The sequence below is a fragment of the Callionymus lyra genome, chromosome 8 (genome assembly GCF_982586985.1).
Source record: "Callionymus lyra chromosome 8, fCalLyr1.hap1.1, whole genome shotgun sequence".
Lineage (NCBI taxonomy): Eukaryota > Metazoa > Chordata > Actinopteri > Syngnathiformes > Callionymidae > Callionymus > Callionymus lyra.
The window spans coordinates 9,350,538-9,369,374 of record NC_141825.1 but is presented as its reverse complement, the minus strand read 5'-3'; the positions used below and the strand labels follow the sequence as shown (position 1 = coordinate 9,369,374).

General features: G+C 39.0%; 1 protein-coding gene across 1 annotated transcript; it reads left to right on the top strand.

Annotated features, from left to right (window-relative positions):
- The first annotated feature begins 154 nt into the window (after positions 1-154).
- alpk3a (alpha kinase 3a) lies at positions 155-18,789 on the top strand. Its single transcript, XM_087798249.1, has 14 exons — positions 155-539; positions 789-1,056; positions 1,605-1,726; positions 3,544-3,661; positions 3,726-4,947; positions 8,985-11,166; positions 12,440-12,587; positions 12,994-13,121; positions 13,206-13,241; positions 14,628-14,902; positions 14,974-15,062; positions 15,131-15,348; positions 17,238-17,286; positions 17,561-18,789. Exons 2-14 carry the CDS (start codon positions 917-919, stop codon positions 17,898-17,900), a joined length of 5,067 nt encoding a protein of 1,688 aa, XP_087654375.1. The 5' UTR covers positions 155-539; positions 789-916; the 3' UTR covers positions 17,901-18,789.
- The last annotated feature ends 48 nt before the right edge of the window (positions 18,790-18,837 follow it).

Here is an 18,837-nt window from a genome sequence, read left to right as displayed (position 1 = left end):
AATCAGGACATGACTACAGTTTAGCATAACTAGCAAGATTAATCATTAGGCAGTTTAATTCTGTCTTAAGCCTGTTGTTATTTATGTGAAATGTGAGCAGCGACAGTATTGCAATGCAAAGTGAGGAGGGGGCAGTCCTTCAGCAACACTTGAGGTCCCCTCATCGTCAACATCATGTAGTACACTCTTGCGTCGTGTTACTTGATGTTTATACCAGACAAAACCTTGTCTTGACAAGATGGAAAAATGTCCTATTCATTTTTTAACTAGTAGAAAAAGTTCTTTTTTTTCTCTAATCCAAGTATAGATTATTTGTTGCAGATTTCTTTTTTTCTTATTTTGGATGTTTATATCTTAGACTTAGTCCTTTAAGATTTTAACTTCTTAAGTCTAGTTTTGGAGAAGTTGATGTCCTGGGGAGCCTATTTGTAGTCCTGCTAAAAATAGGGTCTTGCTGGCAACACATGCGTGTCTATGATAGGCAGCTCTGGTTTTTCTCCACAGACTCCAGCTACAAAGGAACACAGAAGATCTCAATGGTAAGTTGGATGATGGAACAAATAATAATTGACAAGTGTAATTGTCTGTGTTACTCAACGTGGTCAGCTGACTCGCGCTGGTGTCGTCATGGATCACCAGCAACCCCTCCACAATCCGATAGCTCAAACTATTTTTAACATGCCTAATGTGAGGGCTTCACTTGGTGGTCAGAGAGGACAAGTTTCTGAAATGTGATTTTAAAGTTTTCCACAAAACTCATTTTAAGGAATCTCTTCTTCTTCTTTTAGGGTGTTTTTTATGGACACAAGTCTGACCTGGATTAGTAACCTTTGCCGAGTTTTGGACCCAAAAAAGGAGTAGTTCCGATTAACAGGGACATTGTTTTGAGCAAGCCTTACATTTTTTGGGACTTACAATGACTTCCAGAAGACCAATGACTCGCTCTTATTCCGGGAACGGAAGGAGTAGCAGCTTCAACGATGAGGATAATGGATCATCCAACGGTCGTCCGGAAACCCGTAATCCTTACCTCTCTAACGTTAGGCCTGAAAACAGGTATGGTGGCTTCTTTTTCATAACATTTGTAACAAATGTTTTGAGACAAAAATGTGGAGCAGACATTCATTTTAGATACATACAGGTTCATTTTACAGAACACACTTTGAGCGGAAAGCAAATATTCAAACAAGACCGCCAATATTACTCTCTTCTTAAACATCTATTATTCACATTTGCCCCCTTTCTAAATAGCTATTCAAGGTATTCTCACTACAGACCAACGAGGTAATCTTCAAAACAAATCCTTCCAACTAACACTTTAACCACACCGCCGAGTTGACCCCAGGAATGACCCCTAAACTAGCCTTAACAGTGATGTAAGTGTCCAGTTTGTTGTCAGTTGGATCAATACAAGTTTCCTTGATGGATTTACTACTTTTACTACCTCACAAGTCTTTGTGTCACTGTTGTCAAATCTCTCCACTACCATAAAAAAAAACCCACTATTAACAGTGATTCCTCTTAATGAAGAGTTGAAGTGAACTACACGAGCTGCAGTGGAGACAGTTGGTCACTGCTTTGTTACTCAATGTTTCCTCTCCCAGGAGCACTCTGTGCACCGTCATGGCTCAGTTAACGGAAGACATACAGCCGTCCTTCGACAACACCCTGAGATCTAAGGCCGTCTCTGAAAACTGCAACGTGAAATTCACCTGCGTCGTGTCTGGTAAGTTAATATTTTTATTTTATGTTGAAGTATTTTCCAGTGGCACTCAGGACTGGACAGGATTCTTCTTTCATTCGTCTCTACTCTTTAACGTGTTGCTATTTTTGCCTAAATTCTTGGTGAGTTCCGATGAGTCCAAGATCATTTTTGATTGACACATTTAAAGGGAAGTGTGAGGTCCAATGCTATCACAGGCCTCATGATTACTCAATGTAATCCAACATCAAATCACAATTGGAGCATAAAAGTTGGTAAATGGATGATACTTGCTCGTTTGAGAGACTGTTGATGTGTGATTAATATAATACAATTATTTTTTGCATTCAAACATGTTAATCAAAGCACCAGTATTTAAAATACTATCAAAAAAAAGTTGTGCAAGATATGTGCAATTGGATTGCGTTTCTTCGAACTGAAAGTGGTAAACAAGTTGTTAGTGTTTTAAATTGTCATTTAGTTCGAGTCATACTCAATTCCTGTATGACTCTTTTTTGACAGTTTTCACTTCTTCTCCTTTCCTGCATAATTATATGATTCACACACACACACACACACACACAGACACACACACACGCACGCACGCACACACACACACACACACACACACATTTTCTTAAATTTGGGTGAAGCAGTTTTTTTACACAATGACACAATAGACCTGGAACATGTTGAGCTGGTTAGTCTTTTACTGTTTGTGAATCAATGAGTTGATATATATACACACTTCTTATCTCAAAAAAGTTGTTTTATTCACTACATTAGGAAGAGGTCAAGTTCAGTTCTGGCCTATTGGAGTTTACCGGGACATTTACCATTTGACTAATTCCACTTTATCATTTTTTTTTTATTTTTTTATATATTTTAAATAGTGTAAAAAAATCGAACATCTCGCAATTAACTTCAGTTAGTAAGACTTACTTGTTCTTTCGAAGTAGGACTCCGATTTCCTGAGTGGTTGATAGATCAAAAAACATGAATATATGGTTGTTTTTTTTCTGTTTAATTTTGTTTATTGATACTACAATTTTTTTGGGCTATTGAAGACAGTATTATTTAATTGCTTAATATGGTATATTATATACCCATACTATGTTTACTATGTGTAAGTACGTGTCCATACTTATGCCTGTGTATTGTTTAGGATTGTTAAAGCGCTTTGTGTTCCTAGTCTAGAAAGGCCCTTTAGAAATAACTATTACTTACTTACTTAGTTAGTTTTAAATATCATAAAAAACATGTTTCATTGTAGGATTTTATCATGTGTTTTTGCTTTATTGCACAAATGTGTGATGTCAATATGTTGAAATCCATAAGGAAGTGAATTCCCCTTTTTTTTCTTTCAGTTTTGGTTTTCAAAGAATTCTTGAGTGTACAAAGAGCGTTCCAGAGCTGATGTTTAACTAATGGTTCCACTTTTGCATTAATGTTTTACTACCTCGAAGAAGTGGTTATAAAAGTAGATCTGCACTGTTGGTTTGTTTGTCTGTTCGTGTACATATGGATTCAAAAACTGATTTCAATTTAATTTTGGAGTTTTATCTGGATTTGGAAGATTTTGTGAATGTTTTGTCATTCTCAAAATCATCTCAAGAAGCAAACTAAGGGGACCTTTTTGAATATATTTATATATTTATATTCTTTTTCATTTAAAGACAGTGATATGAGAACTCTAGAAAGCATCAGAACCAGCAGTAGCTATGGAAACACCCACTTTGAGAACCACAGAGGGAATCTAGTTGTAGATTAGGTGTTTGTGTGTGTGCAGGGAAAACACAGATCAGAATGAATTCTTAAAATAGGCATGTGTGTGTGTGCAGGTTATCCGGCTCCTGAGCTGAAATGGTACAAGGACGATATGGAAATGGACCGCTACTGTGGATTGCCCAAATATGAAATAAGACGGAATGGAAAAACCCACACTCTCCAGATCTACAAGTATGTTCTCACCATCACAATGTTGTTTTTATTCGTATTTCATTGACTTGGCTTTCTTTTGCAGTTGCACATTGGACGACGCAGCAATCTACCAGGTCTCCGCATCCAACAGTAAAGGCATTGTCTCGTGCTCTGGAGTTTTGGAAGTCGGAACCATGAATGAGTTCAAGATTCATCAGAGGTTCTTTGCTAAGTTGAAGCAAAAAGCTGAGAACAAGAAGAAAGACCTTGAGGATCAGTCGAAAAAGAAGGATGAAGGAAAAGATGGGGAAGCGAAAGCAAAGGTCAGCCCGGAACGTCCTCCGAGAAAGCGCCCTATATCTCGAGAGCCGAGACCGGTGGTGAAGGAGCCCGAAGCCGTGGTGCTGCCGGTCGCTGAAACTAACGGAATGATCCCTGAAGTGCCCGAAACAGCTCCGGTGGCTTCCATGGACATTGAGAAGGAGAATCCACCATCTGAGGAAACTCTGGCACAGAAGAAAATGAAAGTTACCAACTGTATGGACAATAGTGTGAACAAGGCAGATAACTGCTACGATGGCGGAATTGGTTTAGCTCAGTTCCTTGCACAGACTCTTCAGTCGCAGGCTGCCGAGGAGACACAGAACCAATCTGAGAAACCCTCAGAAACGGATTCAACCATCTACAAAGAGAAGGATGCTGCTCCAGAGAGGACACTGTACGATAGAACGGATGAAGAAGAGGACTTCAGACAACATAAAGGTAGCTCCAGTTCCCTAGAGGATGAGGATGCCAGACCAAGCCGGACAACAGAGCACCTCAAACATCACGGCAGAGCTCGGAAGGATCATGAGCACCATCACATCCAGGCGTCACTGTCGTCGATGCTCCACTCGGTCAAAGACTTTTTCTTCGGTAAGGGTAAGAAGGACTTACAACATCCCAGCGGCAGCAAAGAGGGTTACGAACAACCGAGCCCACCGGAGACGCCGCCGTCGTGCCGACTACAAAATGAGCATTTCTCTGAGTCACAGAAACCAGACCAGTCGGTACCGATGGTGGTTGAAGAACTCAATATTCCAGCAGAAAAGGAAGAAACAAAACCGTCAGAGACACTGCATGAAGATAAGCCTGAGGATAAACCTTTGCACATGGACTTGCCAGAAGCTCATAAATCCCCCCATGAGTACCACGTACCGGAACCAACAGGACATGACGATGAGAAACCAGATGTTGCCGTGGCAACAATGGAGGTATCTGTGGGGGCAGAGGTCAGCGGTCCAGGTGAAAAAGTTTCATTGTCTGGGCCTCAAGTTTCAACTGAGGTATGTAAGAAAAGCCCCTGCCAAAGCTTCAGTCATTATATTTAGACCAGCTTTCAGGGTCAACTTCAAGACCTGATCTGTCAAAGCTAAGATGTTTGACCTTGAGAAATTGCATGGATTATATAAAAACACTGGGTGTTGCACTTTGCACCTGTGATTGACAGGTCGTGTGGATGAGTCACCAGATGCCACGTTACAGTTTGTGAAGGCAAACTAGTGAGGAATAAGGAAACAAAAGAGAGAGGAAACTCGTGTGAACGATTCCTGTGGGTGGGGGATGTTGCACATGTCTATTGCCCGCTGTGAGGGCAGGATTCGTCTTCTTCGTGATCAGACCTGAAACCCAAATATGATTCTCCAGTTACAAGACGAGGCTGCTGTGGCAGGTCTCGGCATGAAAGAAGGGATTGGGTCCCCGACTGCCCCTCCCTCTTCATTTATCTTAAAATAAATATAGAGAAGAGGAAACGTGTGCTTCTCTTCTTGATGGTCAACAAAGTTATGCTAATATCAGCTAAACAAAAAGGAAGTTGAGAGTGTTTAACATAGTGTTGCATTGTACTAACAGCTAGTTGGTTCCATTCATGAATAATTACTTTTTTACATAACATTAACATTTATATGATTCTGTATCTGCTATGTAGGAAATGTGAAGCTCAACTGGTTACTTTCTTTAAAGGTTAGTTTGACATGTAATAGTTTTAATAGGTGCGATCGTAGAGCTAGCTTTATAGACAACCTAAGTTATTTTCTAACATTATATGAAGTAAAGTGTACTGTATAATTTATTTACTATTTTATTTTACATTCACTATTAAATGACCTATTAAACTATATCAAGGCGTATCATTTAGTTAGTTAGTAAGTTAGTTTGTTAGCTAGCTCAGGGACCCTGATCGTCTCTATTGACCATGTTCGGTTTTATTTTTATGATCTGGTCAAATCATTATTAATTATCGTGAAGAAAAAACATGATTATACAAATGTATAAAACAACCTTTGTTGCTTCCGTACTGAATTAGAAAGTGATGAATGTCTTCAGGCCCTCCAGTTTTTTTTAGTGACCCTTGTAGTAATGTATCTAATTGGTTTCTAACTGGAATAGCACTGAGAAAGATCATAGGCCTACCTCTAGCAAGGGAGCTCATTTCACATTGTTTTTTGGGTTCAGTACATTTGTTGGTGAAATACTAAAGTATTTTAATAATGGGCTTTCCAATTTCTTTTGATCCAATGTACTCCAAAAAAACAAAATATCACTAGGCAAGCTAGTTTAGTGAGTTGATGGTTTATGCAGTCATATTTTCTTGTTGATAATAGTTTTAACCCTTGTGTGAACAACCTCCACCAATGCATATGTATTTATGGAAGGTAGGGAGGTTGTTTACATTGACCCAGAGGCAACAAAAAGGATACCACAAACACGTTTGTTTTTCGGGCCTTCGGGTCACCTTGACCCTGAGACAAACATGGTAATATAAGACCTTAAAAACCCTAAATGTAACAACAGAACACACCAAAAGAAACCATTCCTGAAAATGTCATGAAAGTAAATTCACAATTTTGCCTAGTTTTAAATGTAGAATGTTCAGGAGAACAGAATGAATACATTTTTGACATAAATACTACTCTTCATATTGAGGGATTTGATTATATTTATACTAAGTTAGAATTTAAAATGAAGGATATTCTGAGAATAAATGTTTTTATTTTTTTCATTTTTTGATTGTTATTGTTGTCAAGAAAGTTATTGTTGATAGAATCCATAGAAACAAATGATCAAGTCCAGTCATTATTTTTAATTGTGTAGTTATGGATGTTGTGAAGCAACATGAGGCTTTTGTCCACTAACTTTGTCACTGATATTTAATGTGGAACCACTGTTGTGTCGTTGTATTGTACCATAGCTTGAAAATACGCATGAGGAAGTTAAACAATGGCCAGCATTTAACAGTGTTTGCTCACACAACAGAAATTACACCAATGTATGTCTAACAGAGGTGACCACGGATTCATTTATAGAACTTGAACGTGACACCACTTCCTTTCGAAAGCGTCAGCTTTAGCTTTTTATTCATCATCAGTTGTTTTTGCTACATTTTTACTCTGCTGCGGATCATTTGGTTTGACCCTGAATGTAGGCGCTGTGTAGGGGAAACCCAGGGACCAATAATTAACCTTTCTGTGTTCAATACAAGCAGCTGATTTAGCAGCTTTTAAAATGTATGTGTAGAGTTGAAAACAAAGTCTATGTTGTTTTAGTCTTGTAACTGTCACACCCCTTTAAGAAGTACGGGAATTCCCCTAGATCTGTGGTTGCCTGTTGTTTATTAACTTGGAAACCAGCGTTTTCTTGGAGCAGAAGCCTTCCATTGTTTGTGTAGAGTAAACCTACAGTAATTTGTGTATTTGTTCTTTAAGATAATCATGGTTGTTAGCATCCAGGTAACCTTGAGTTTATTCATTCTAGCATTAAGATTCCCCCGATCTCAGAAACGTTGGAATGTTTCACGAGAACACCAACTCTGTGATTTACGGATGTGAAACAGGTCTTGGTCTAAAAGTGTCACAGTGTCAAGGATCAGGAAGGTCATTGAACGCAAACATGCTTCATAAAATGCGACACACGCAACATTCTGCCAAAAACATGTTTTGGCAGAATGTTGGCCAACAACACAACTTGCTTATTTTCCTCTTTAATTTTTTTTAATACCTTTCAAGAATGTTTATATTCCCAATTGAATGGATGCTCTTACAAAACTTTATTATTATTATAATTATTATTAATATTAATGTAGCCATTTATGAACCCAATTAATCGATACATTTTATATTATCTTAAATTCTTAAATTAAATTTTATGTTTTATACCACATATAACAAACTCATGGCTTGGGGGCAAAATCTTTTTTGTGCCTACTGGATGGTTGGATCGTAGATTAATGTTCATGTTGATATCTTTGCATGTAAAGATGCTAGTATTAGATAGTAGCTGAGGAACATAGCTTATCTATTTCAACAATCATGAAGAGGACACCGCTGTAAAAAAAAATACGTTGAAGAAAATGAACGTGCTTGGTTAGTGTTTGATAGAGAAAGACAAACACAGATGATTACGTAATACATAATATCAAAATTGTACCAATTCTTAGTGTTATAGACAGCTTGGTAAATGCGCATTTTGTTTGGCTTGCGACTTAAAAAACTTTGGGTTTTTATGCCCTTGTGAGATTGAGTTTGACACCTGTGTTATATACTCATTATGGAGTCATGGGACCATTTATTTGAACAGAAATAAAAGTGTTCGGTTTTTTCAGGATTATTTTAGCATTAGCATGCCAACAGAGTTTAATGGTTCACTAAGCTGACGAGCTAAAGTTGTAGTTTATTTCCTGTTATTTCAAGCATTTTCTTTAAATGATTTTATTGTATAAGATATAGTTTCTATTCCTATCGCACTGCTGTTGTTCTTCTAAAAGCAATAGTGTGTTAAGGATATCAATTAATTTTGCACAATTACAATTTACAACATACACCTAAAAACCGTAACAATCTCATGGTAGTGAATATGTCATGAGTAAATGAAACAAAAATGTTTTAGTAAATTAAGAATATTTAAAACGTTTATATATAATATTTAACGTTTTAAATTGTACATCTGCTAAACGGATTCGTATCAAACCCTGCCTTCCCTATACATGCCACAGACATATTTTAAATCCAAACTTGTGTCACTATATTACTTTAAATTAATGACGTGGTTCAATTTAGTTTTCATCAGCATATTACAACATATTATAATGATTATCATATATGATTATATTATCGATGAATTATTGATGCTCCTCACGTCATGTTTGTTCACCACACAGTGTACATGGTTTGTCACTAATGTTTAATGTTGTGACAGATAAGGTGCTATCTTACATGTGTATGTTTAAAAATCAATAAACTTGACACATAGCAAATATTACTCTCCCTCTACGTTAATCATTCAAATATGTCTAATAGATTTTCTTTGTTTATTTTTTAACCAGGTTGAAGAAAATGCATCCCAAGTGGTTTTGAACCCTCAAGTGGATCCTGGACAGCAGCGTGATTTGGAAGGCCTGGTCAGCGTTCCTCTTTTAAACCAAGAGTCGCCAAACAAAGAGGAAAGCTTGCCTCAATCCGAAGTCGTTCCTATAGAAGAAAGTCCGTCTATACCCACACCAACTTCTATTCCAATTATTACGATCTCAGAAATGGACGTTGACGTGGAAGCTTTGGCAGAAGTGGAAGCGACAGCGGACGAGGTGGGACCAGAGGATGAGCTTGTTTCAGGAGAGAACTTAAGTTCTAGGAAGCAAGGGAAGGAGGAAAACCTTGAAATGAAAGTTTGTTGTGCTAAAGAAGATTCTGTACCAATCTTAGATATGCATGTACTTAAATCTGAGGCAACAGAACCTGAAATTCCAGATCTGCCACCAGCTCCACTTTCATTAAATGACGTGGGCATGGAAAGTGATGAAGCCAAAGATGAAGCGGGAATAACAGCTCTCGCTGTTGAAATTCCTCCCGTGACAGACCCAGAAATAAGTGTCCTTAAAGTAAAGCACGATGACACACCTGCTGTTGAGGAAGCCAAGATGGAAGTTGAAATGGATAAAGACGTAGAATTGTCAGGAGAAGAAAGTGTAACAGTGATAGAGAACGTAGAAACTGTTTCTGATTTAGAGGAAACGTTGGATAATGTGAAGAGTCTGAGAGAACCAGAGGAGGTTGAAGTCAAGAGTATTGACAAAGAACGCCCCGAGACGAAGGCTGAGACAAAAATAGAAGAGAAGGATGACGTAGTGTTGACCACAGGTTTGGACGATAAAGAGGAACAGGGAACCATCACTGACACGCAACCCTCTATGTCATCAGAGAAAATACCACTAGTGGATATTAGTAAGAGCCTGAATGCTAGTATCGTGGAGGAGGTGAACCTGATAAAACCTCTGACGATTCCAAAATGTGAAGAAGTAGAGTCTGAGCTCAAGGAGTGCACGCTGCCTCTGACTATATTGGCACTCAAGAAAAATGAAATGGAGACTTCTTTTCTGCCAAATGTCAAAGTGCTAATCCAGGACATGACAGAGGCAGATTCATTGTCGAAACAAAAAGGTTCCCAGGATACTGAACGATTTTTACAGACAGAGAAGGTTAAGGAGGTGCTAGACGACGAACCGACCGGCGTGAAAAGTGAACGTCAGAAGTTGAACTTGATCCCCGTTATCAATGTGTCGTGTTCTGATGATGTAAAGGCGGAAGAATTATCAGAAAACTGTGGTTTTGATACACAACTCGATAACACAACCACACCGACCGTGAGTGTGGTGCCTCCGATATCGATTACGTGTCATGAGAACGACCAAGTGCTTCCATCGCCTCCCGAGCAGATGGTAACAGGAACTGCTACCGTCACACAAAGCGTAACAAAAGATGATATCAGAAGCAATTTACCCACAAAGCCTCAAGTGGGATCAGTTGAGAAATGCCCGGTGGATTCAGCTGCTTCTGTTCCTACTCAAGTCAAGTCAGATATTTTGCCAGCCGTCAACAAAACGACAGACGACCGACTTGTTCCTGAAATCCTTAAAAATAATAATAAACCTGCCAGAGAAGGAAAGACGGACTCATTCATGACAGTAGATGATCTGCTTAAGATCAGATCCACTGAAAGACTCTCCTTCAAACCCCCCATTATGCCCTCACTAAGCCCGTCCAGTCTTCGTAAATTTAAAATCGCAGCAGAATCAGAGAACGACGCCGGAAACGACAAAGCAGAAGACGACCTGAGCGGTGGATCTACGCCGACGTCGTCCTTGTCTTGCGAGAACAGTCCCCGGGTGAAACGGCGAGACAGCCTTTCGCTCATCCGCTCCGCCACACCCGAAGAGTTGGCTTCCGGAGCCCGTCGTAAGATCTTCATCCCCAAATCCAAAGATGAAGCCGACGGGATCGCGGACGTTAAGAGAGACAGTCCTTACATGTCGCCGAGTCAGGCCCGCCGGGCGGCGCTGCTTCAGGCCCCGCTGGGACCGAAGACCCCGCCGACGGAGAGGCGGTCGCCGCTGATGGGCCGCAGGAAAGCGACGCTCGACGTACCCAAGGTCGTGGAGGAGACGCCGAAGGAGCCGCTCAAGGTGCCGCCGGAGGAAAAACCAGCTGAGAAGAAGCTTGATCCACTCAAAGGTGAGTCAAGAGTTTTTACATAACACTTCTATAGGCAGAAACTACAATTATCACACTGTAGTAATTACAGCTTCCGTTACTCTCAAGTGTGAAGGTGTGGTCAGATAGAGAAGAACGTGAACATTTTTGTATACAGCAGACCGCTATAGTATCAGAATTATATTCTAAGAACACCTTTCGGATTGAAACATAAATAAATTATAAAGAGTTTGTTTTAAACTCATTTTCATTTGTATATTTTATGAGAAAAAAACCTTTTTAGACAGAATTAATCAATAGAACAGATATTATATTCAAAATGTTTATTTCTTTGTGGCCCCATAACCAATGGCTCGTGGATTGGAACTTAAAAGCAGGTCATGGAGTTATATATTTTTTATGCTGTGAATCATTTAAGGATTTCTTTCATGTTACCGTTTTACTGCATCTTTAAATAAATCAGTTCCATGGCACAATGTTTGTGAGTCGTTTGGTACAAATAAAAAACAAAAAACAAATACATGATCACCTTTGGCCAAATCGCACTTGCAGAAAAATCAAGGTCAGGTTGGTTTAAACTATAACGCAGGGGAACAGCCAAGTTGTTTCAAACTCAAATCCAGACCCTTCAGTCAATTCATGTGGTACTACAAGCATTACTTCAAGCTTCAAATGCATATAGTTGAATCGTAATTAGGTTTATTTGGCGCACAAAAACATGCATCCAATGCACGACTCACAAAGACCACAGAGTTCAAGCTTTGCCGTTTGAGGTCAAAGTGGCAGTAAAATGCTTGTTGCTAAAATTACCCATCAGAAAGGAAAAGACTAACAAGGCTTTGTGTTAGGACTCTTATTTTTCTGTGACCTATTTTACTTTCCGAGTTGTTGGACAAAACAAACAATGTGAACAGTTGCAGGAAACTATCCTTGTTATTAAAATTAATCCAAGCGTTTGTTAATGAGCCCTTACAAACATCTAAACAATCCATCTGACTGAAGTTGCTTTTATGTGTTTCTTTTTTACATGAATTTAACATGACAGTCTAGACCCTTACAGTGCTAAGCAGAGCGAGAACCTAAAAATATACTGATCCAAGTTAGATGAATAACATGATTCCCATCGCTGCTGGTTGTTGACAGGTATTTATGGGGATTAGGTTTTAAAAAAATGTGATGAGGAAAGCACCCGCATTTTTATTGCGCAAGAACCTGCCTTGTGACTAAATCTTCCACATGAGTTTAATAAGTCTTAAGCCGCCAACAAACAAAAAATGTGAACTTGTTCCAACAGCTCCACAGGTCATCCGGAAAATCCGAGGGGAGCCATTTCCGGACGCCTCAGGGCACCTGAAGCTGTGGTGCCAGTTCTTCAACGTCCTCAGTGACTCCACCATTAAGTGGTACAGAGATGAGGAGGAAATACTTGAGGTGAACAGAAGGTAAAAACCTCATCCTGTCGAAGTGCGTCAACACCTCGGGAGGCTTTGAAAAGAACACGTATGCTTTCAAGCAACACACCTAAATGACACTTTATGAACAGCCCAGATTTATTTGTGTCTTAGAGAGCGGCCCTCTGTCGACCCTCATGTTTAAGGCGGCGGGGCCCAGCTCATGTTACTGTGAACTCTACAGCTGTGATTCAGAGATGTGAATCTCTGGCGAGACACAGAAAGTGTAACCCAATACAATATTTTTCCCTCCTAGGAAGGCATTAAAGTCTATATATGTGCTAATAGTTGCGGTGTCAGCAGAGTGCTGTCGCACGTCACGATCATCTGTGTCACACTGACATCTTGTGGGTCCTTGCAGTCATTCGTGTGTTTGTTTTTTGTTTGTTTTATGAAGTGGAGGTGATGAGACTCAAGTGGCTTTAGCTATAGTGCTGGCATCCAACCGGGACTGTGGTGTATATGGATGCACCATCAACAATGAATATGGAACTGACACCACAGACTTCCTGCTCAGTGAAGACAGTAAGACTCTGATTTTTTTTTAACTATGACATTCTTAATCTATTATAATATCCTGTTTTTAAAAAACATCTTTTTGTTCCACAGTTCTGTCAGAGATTCTACTCAGAGATGATTTGGAAGGTAAATATAGATTTAGATATTAACAAGAACATTGTTCAGTTACTGGAGTTTGGATATTTTGTAATGTTTTACTACTTATTGACTCTACTTATTCTGTAAAATGAGTATATACATTGATAGGTATCAACTTTACAAATGATTATTACTTTCTAACTTACTTACTTACTTAAAAATCGAAAGTTATAAACCCATTTTGAACTTAGAATATAGAAGTTTCATCACTGTATCAACATATATAAGCATACATTAATTAAATAACGTTAAAATTAAGGTAGTTGTTTGGAAGGTTTTATTTTAAAAGTAGACAGAAAAGTTCTCTTTGAACCACAGTGGCGCTTGCTGGACTCTAGAGGTATTGCAATTTAATTCACAGACTTTATGGTGTCAAGACGTATGTTTGTGTTTATTATTCTACTGTGGAGTCCAATCTAAAATCTTATTGGTCATAAACTGGAGTAGGTGAAAACAACAAGACATTGTAAACAACCATAACTTACTTACTTACTTACTTTTATAGCTCAAATAATCCCAGACAGACCACATTGCCAATGACGGTTTATTAGTATATTCATTCACAGTTTTACAAGACGTTCTTGTAGTTCATTCAATTGAGGAATTGAAGAGACAATTCTTCAACATACTCTATATTGTTTTCTTTTGAAGAATTCACAAATAACAAGAACATTGTTGTTGAAAACTATGATAACAAACTATCTATCCCAAGCCAGCTAGTGACGAGAGATAATAATGGTTGTGTAAATCTTGTTGATCACTGTAAGACCAATTATGTAGTTCTTTAGATTGTATCACAGTTTTTAAAGTAAATCATAAAGGGAAAAGATACAGAAAATGATCAATAGTTTGTGCGGAACTAAATTAAGTCTTCATCACCTTCAAACAAAACACAATTTTAGTGAGAGTTGGAAAGAATAATGTGTAAAAAAAAAAAAAGGTCAGAGGAAAGAGCCCTGTGGGACCCCCATTTCTTATGATGTTTATTATTGAATGATAATGTTACAAAGAAAATGTTGTCAAGTCGTGGAACATTTTAGTGCAAAGGTTGTGCTGAGGAAAGAGTGTGTTTGTCCAGGTGTGTGAGCAGGTGTATTTGCAAATGTGTAGATAGGTGTGTGTAAAAGATATGGTTACACAAAAAGGTTTAAAGAGGTGTAGTAGACATAAAAAGCAAAGTCAAGAAAGAAGTTTGTCTTGGATTAACTTGTGACTTCGATTTATCCTGTTTTGTACCTGGAATTGAGGGGATACATTTGTTTTCATCATTGTGTAGCCCCCAGAGTACACTTTATCAAATCACTTAATGATTATGTCTCATATCTTCAAATGTACATGTCACTTTAATTAAAGTTTTCTTTTTATTTGCTTCAGTTGGCGAGGAGATAGAGATGACGCCGCTGCTGTTCACAAAGGGTCTGTCGAATTCCGGCACTTGGGGTGAAAAGTATTTCGGTCGTATCATGACGGAGTCGGCCAACGTGGGCGACGGCTGCTGCCACAAAGCCAGCAAAGTGAGAGCGATATATGGCCTGAACCCCGTCTTTGAATCTGGAAGCAACTGCGTTATAAAAGTCCAGAACCCCATCGCGTACGGGACCAAACAGGAGAGCAACCTGGCGGAGAGAAATCTGGAGATCACCAAACAAGTAAGACCTGACACAAGCTGCATACAAGCATCTTCTACATCTACTATATTCATTGTTGGATGTTCTCGCAGGAGTGCAGGACTCAAAATATGATCCGGGAATATTGTAAGATCTTTGCCGCTGAGGCAAGAGTAGTGGAGAACTTTGGCTGTGGACTTGAGTGAGTACTCATGCATACTGAGAACAGTGTTGTTTGATGATCTTAATGATACATCTGGTTTCTTTCAGAGTGATTCCTCAGTTTCTGATGTACAGACCAGCCAACTCAGTGCCGTACGCCACCGTGGAGGAAGAGCTCAGCGGGCCGTTCCTCAAGTATTGCGTGACGGACGCCAAGGGTCGACTGATCGTTCAGAGCGTTTCCGAAATGGAGCAGAAATGTTCCACTTTCCAACACTGGATCCACGAGTGGACGCATGGAAACCTGCTGGTCACTCGCCTCGAAGGTGAGACACACACATGGCAACCCACACGACCATTCACTGTTTTGTTGTGGAAATGATCTTGTCAAGAGTGTTGTAACCTGCGATAAGTTATCTTATCAGTACGCAAGCATGAGACAAACGGTGGATGCTGAGCAGACGCTTACGCAGGGTTACACAGGGTCCATTAGAGCTGAGGAAATGGTTACTGTAAAATAAGAGAAGCTCTGTCCTTTGGAGGTTAAATATATGTTGGTGTGGTCGTTTTTGTAGAGATAAACAATGCAGTAGGATGGTGTCCAAATATCACACATTACAATGTCACAAGGTAAGAAAACTCTCACTATGATTGAAACCCAATGTATGAAACCCAACATCTTTGAGGCGTGCACTTACATTACAGTTTCACATGTCCCACTATGATTTCAAATCTTTGATAGAATTTGCAATAGTTGCTTGGATTTAATATGGCCTATGATATCTAATATGGCCTTTGTTTTAATTGACATACTAGCATACATGTCACCAAATCAACTGCAATTATGATTTTCAAATGACATCCAGTTAAGAATAAATAAAACAAAAGGCCATTGTAACCGTACAGTACTGCAATGTATGCTGGGACGTGCTGGGAACGCATTGGTAAAAAAAACACTAAGTTAAGATTGGCGCTAAAGGTATGAAGCACATTTGTGGATATAATTTTTCATAGCAGAACTAGCTACGCTTTGGGGCGGCTGCTTTGCTTTGAACTTGGAAATGTTTGCATTTTATTTTGTGCCGCAAAATAGTCGTAAAGCAAAACAATCGCTGGGGCAAAAGTGGTCTAAAATTTTGCGTGGATATCCTTTATACAATTATCTAACTATTCCATTTCATATATTACGCTTGTTTGGCCTCATCAAAATTTTTGCCCAACTTTGATTCTTTTTGCGCTAACTTCGTGACCACATAGCGGCAACCTTGGACTACAGAAGTTTGGGCGGCCAAAGTCCGTTTGGTCAAAATACCTTTATGAAAACCGCATCCTTTCGGCCTCAATAGCGACCTCCACCAACCTCAGAGGTCACTTTTTTGCCGTCCACCCCAACCAAATTTGGGTTTGAGGAACATTCCCTCCACTTGAACCTATATCTCGAATCCTTCCCCCTTAAAATTGTGATATAAAACCCACCTACCAGGTGACCCTTCCCCCCGCCCAACTTAACTTTTCGTTTACTCCTTGCTCTGCTCCGGGATCAGTAGGAATTTCTCTACGTGACAGATATATAGATGGATATTATTTTATTACTGTAAAGATATTTTAAGTCATGTGTACATGATCCCTGATGTGTAACATGATGTGGCGCTCATATGTTTTTAAAGGCTTTTTCAAGACTTCCCTTCTATTGGCCCCTTGGTCGGTTGAGTTCGAGACCTCTTATCTAAAGTTTCTGCTGCCACTCAGATTGGTCAACATATAACATGAGTTTATTCTTAACTATGAACTAATGGTAGAAAAATAAAGCTGTGTTAACAAATTCGGAACCTACTTGATTCAATTTTATCAATAGAAACCACTGAGGATTATTTATTATAATTATAAAAGTCTGCAGATATAAAGGTAGGACAGACGACAGGGTGTGTAAAGTAGAGTCAAAAAGAAAGTGGCTCTTGTGCAGATAAGACAAGTACAGTGTGTTAAAGCGAGAGCAATGATTCTTCTAATAGATAATTCACCACCTTTATTCTCGACCTTTGATGATATCAGCTCATTTTCCACTTTGCCTCCTATTGTTTCTCCTCCATATTTCTCTTGATGCCTTCTTTGACACCATGTCTGTGTTCATCTATCCTCTCTCACACACAACAATGGAAAGTGATTTTATGTTTTCAGAGTGCAATTTAAGTTATTGTTTCTCATCTTTTTATAGGTGTTGCATCGAAGCTCACCAACGTCAGAGTTGCAACCAAGAATAAAGGGTTTGTACTATGCATTAATGAATACTACTGAAACAGTAATATGATGATAAAAGTTAAAAGGTTTTCGCAAATTAATTAGGATGTTAGGGTTCGATTTTAGTGTAACATTTGGAGTTTAAGTTAATATGTGAAAAATATTCATGAAAATAAATTAAGACTTATACATTAAATGTGTTGCAACTTGTTTAAGACAACCTTGGCTAATGCCTTTTACCATGTGACAGTGTTTTTAGTGTCAGATACGATGTGTCTTCTGATGTATCTTTCTTCGCAGGTACCAAGGTCTGACAGAACGAGGCTCCCCGGAGGTCTTCGAACAGTTCCTGACTCAGCATCAGTGCAACTACTACTGTGGACTTCTCAGCCTTCGTTCTCTTAAGGCCATGGACAGTCTGCAGCAGCCCCCTAAAATGAAGGGCTCAAGAAGTCCCCTGCTGAATCGCAAGCTGGGTTCAGGCTCTGGCAGCCCACAACTGCAACGTAAAGGTCAAAGCCCTCAGACGTCCCGGAAGGCTAATTTAAGTCCGAGGGTGCCAAGGAAAGTAGCAAACACAGAGGACAATAAATCTGAAGTTTCACTTAGTACTGCAGGTGATGTTCTTGAGGCGAGGTAGGGATCATTAATCTTTGACATCATAAATCATTTTCAAGTGAACCAAACATGTTTTTCAGGACATAAAAAACTGTGAATGGGAATAAATGGTGAGTGATGTTCTTTTAACTATTGGGTTAACTATTTACTCTAGTTAAACGCTTAATGAGACCAAGCGGTAAATGTAATGGTTGACTCCCAGGTTAAGGTCATCATTGCTTTTAACTTATTAACAGACTGATACCAGTTGAGGTGGAAGCAGGGAATAAAGAAACCTTTACTGTGACGGATATACTTGCAACAATCTGGATGTGACTGTTAGAAAATCTGCATGAAACATCCACACAACAACCTGAGCTTCTGATTACATTTAGACAGTTGTGTATTTATTTATTTTATACTTTTCATGTGATTTCTAAGAACTTGTCTGATACGTATTTGCACAACGTGAGAGCAGAGGGGTGAATAAAACTCATCGGAGCATGATAATGTGACAACAGACACAGAACTTTGAACCAAGTACAGAGTTAAGTTGGTAAAATACCAAAGTATTTTTGAAGGCTTTAGAAACTGCATGTCCTTTTTCTAGGCCACAAAGTGTTACACTGTATTAGTCCAGACTGGGAAACCCTTTCTTTACTAGTTCTTTTTTTTTAAACTCCCTTTAGGTGCATGTTTGATTTTAAATGTTTCAAATAGTAAAGAAAAGTATTCTGACCAGTGGATGACTGTGAAATTGCCTTTGATGAAAGTGTGTAGTCGTCATGTTGTGTGTATAAAGCCAAATGACAATCATTCTGGTGGTGAGATATCAGTGTACCTGTGTCACTACTGTGCGGGTGTGTGAATGAAAGAATAGACCATTTGTCACTTGTTTTTGGTGTGTTTTCATCACACCGGCTCAAGTTGTCTTTTTCTAAAATAAATAAAATCCCCCCAAAAAAAGAGTCCTTTATTAA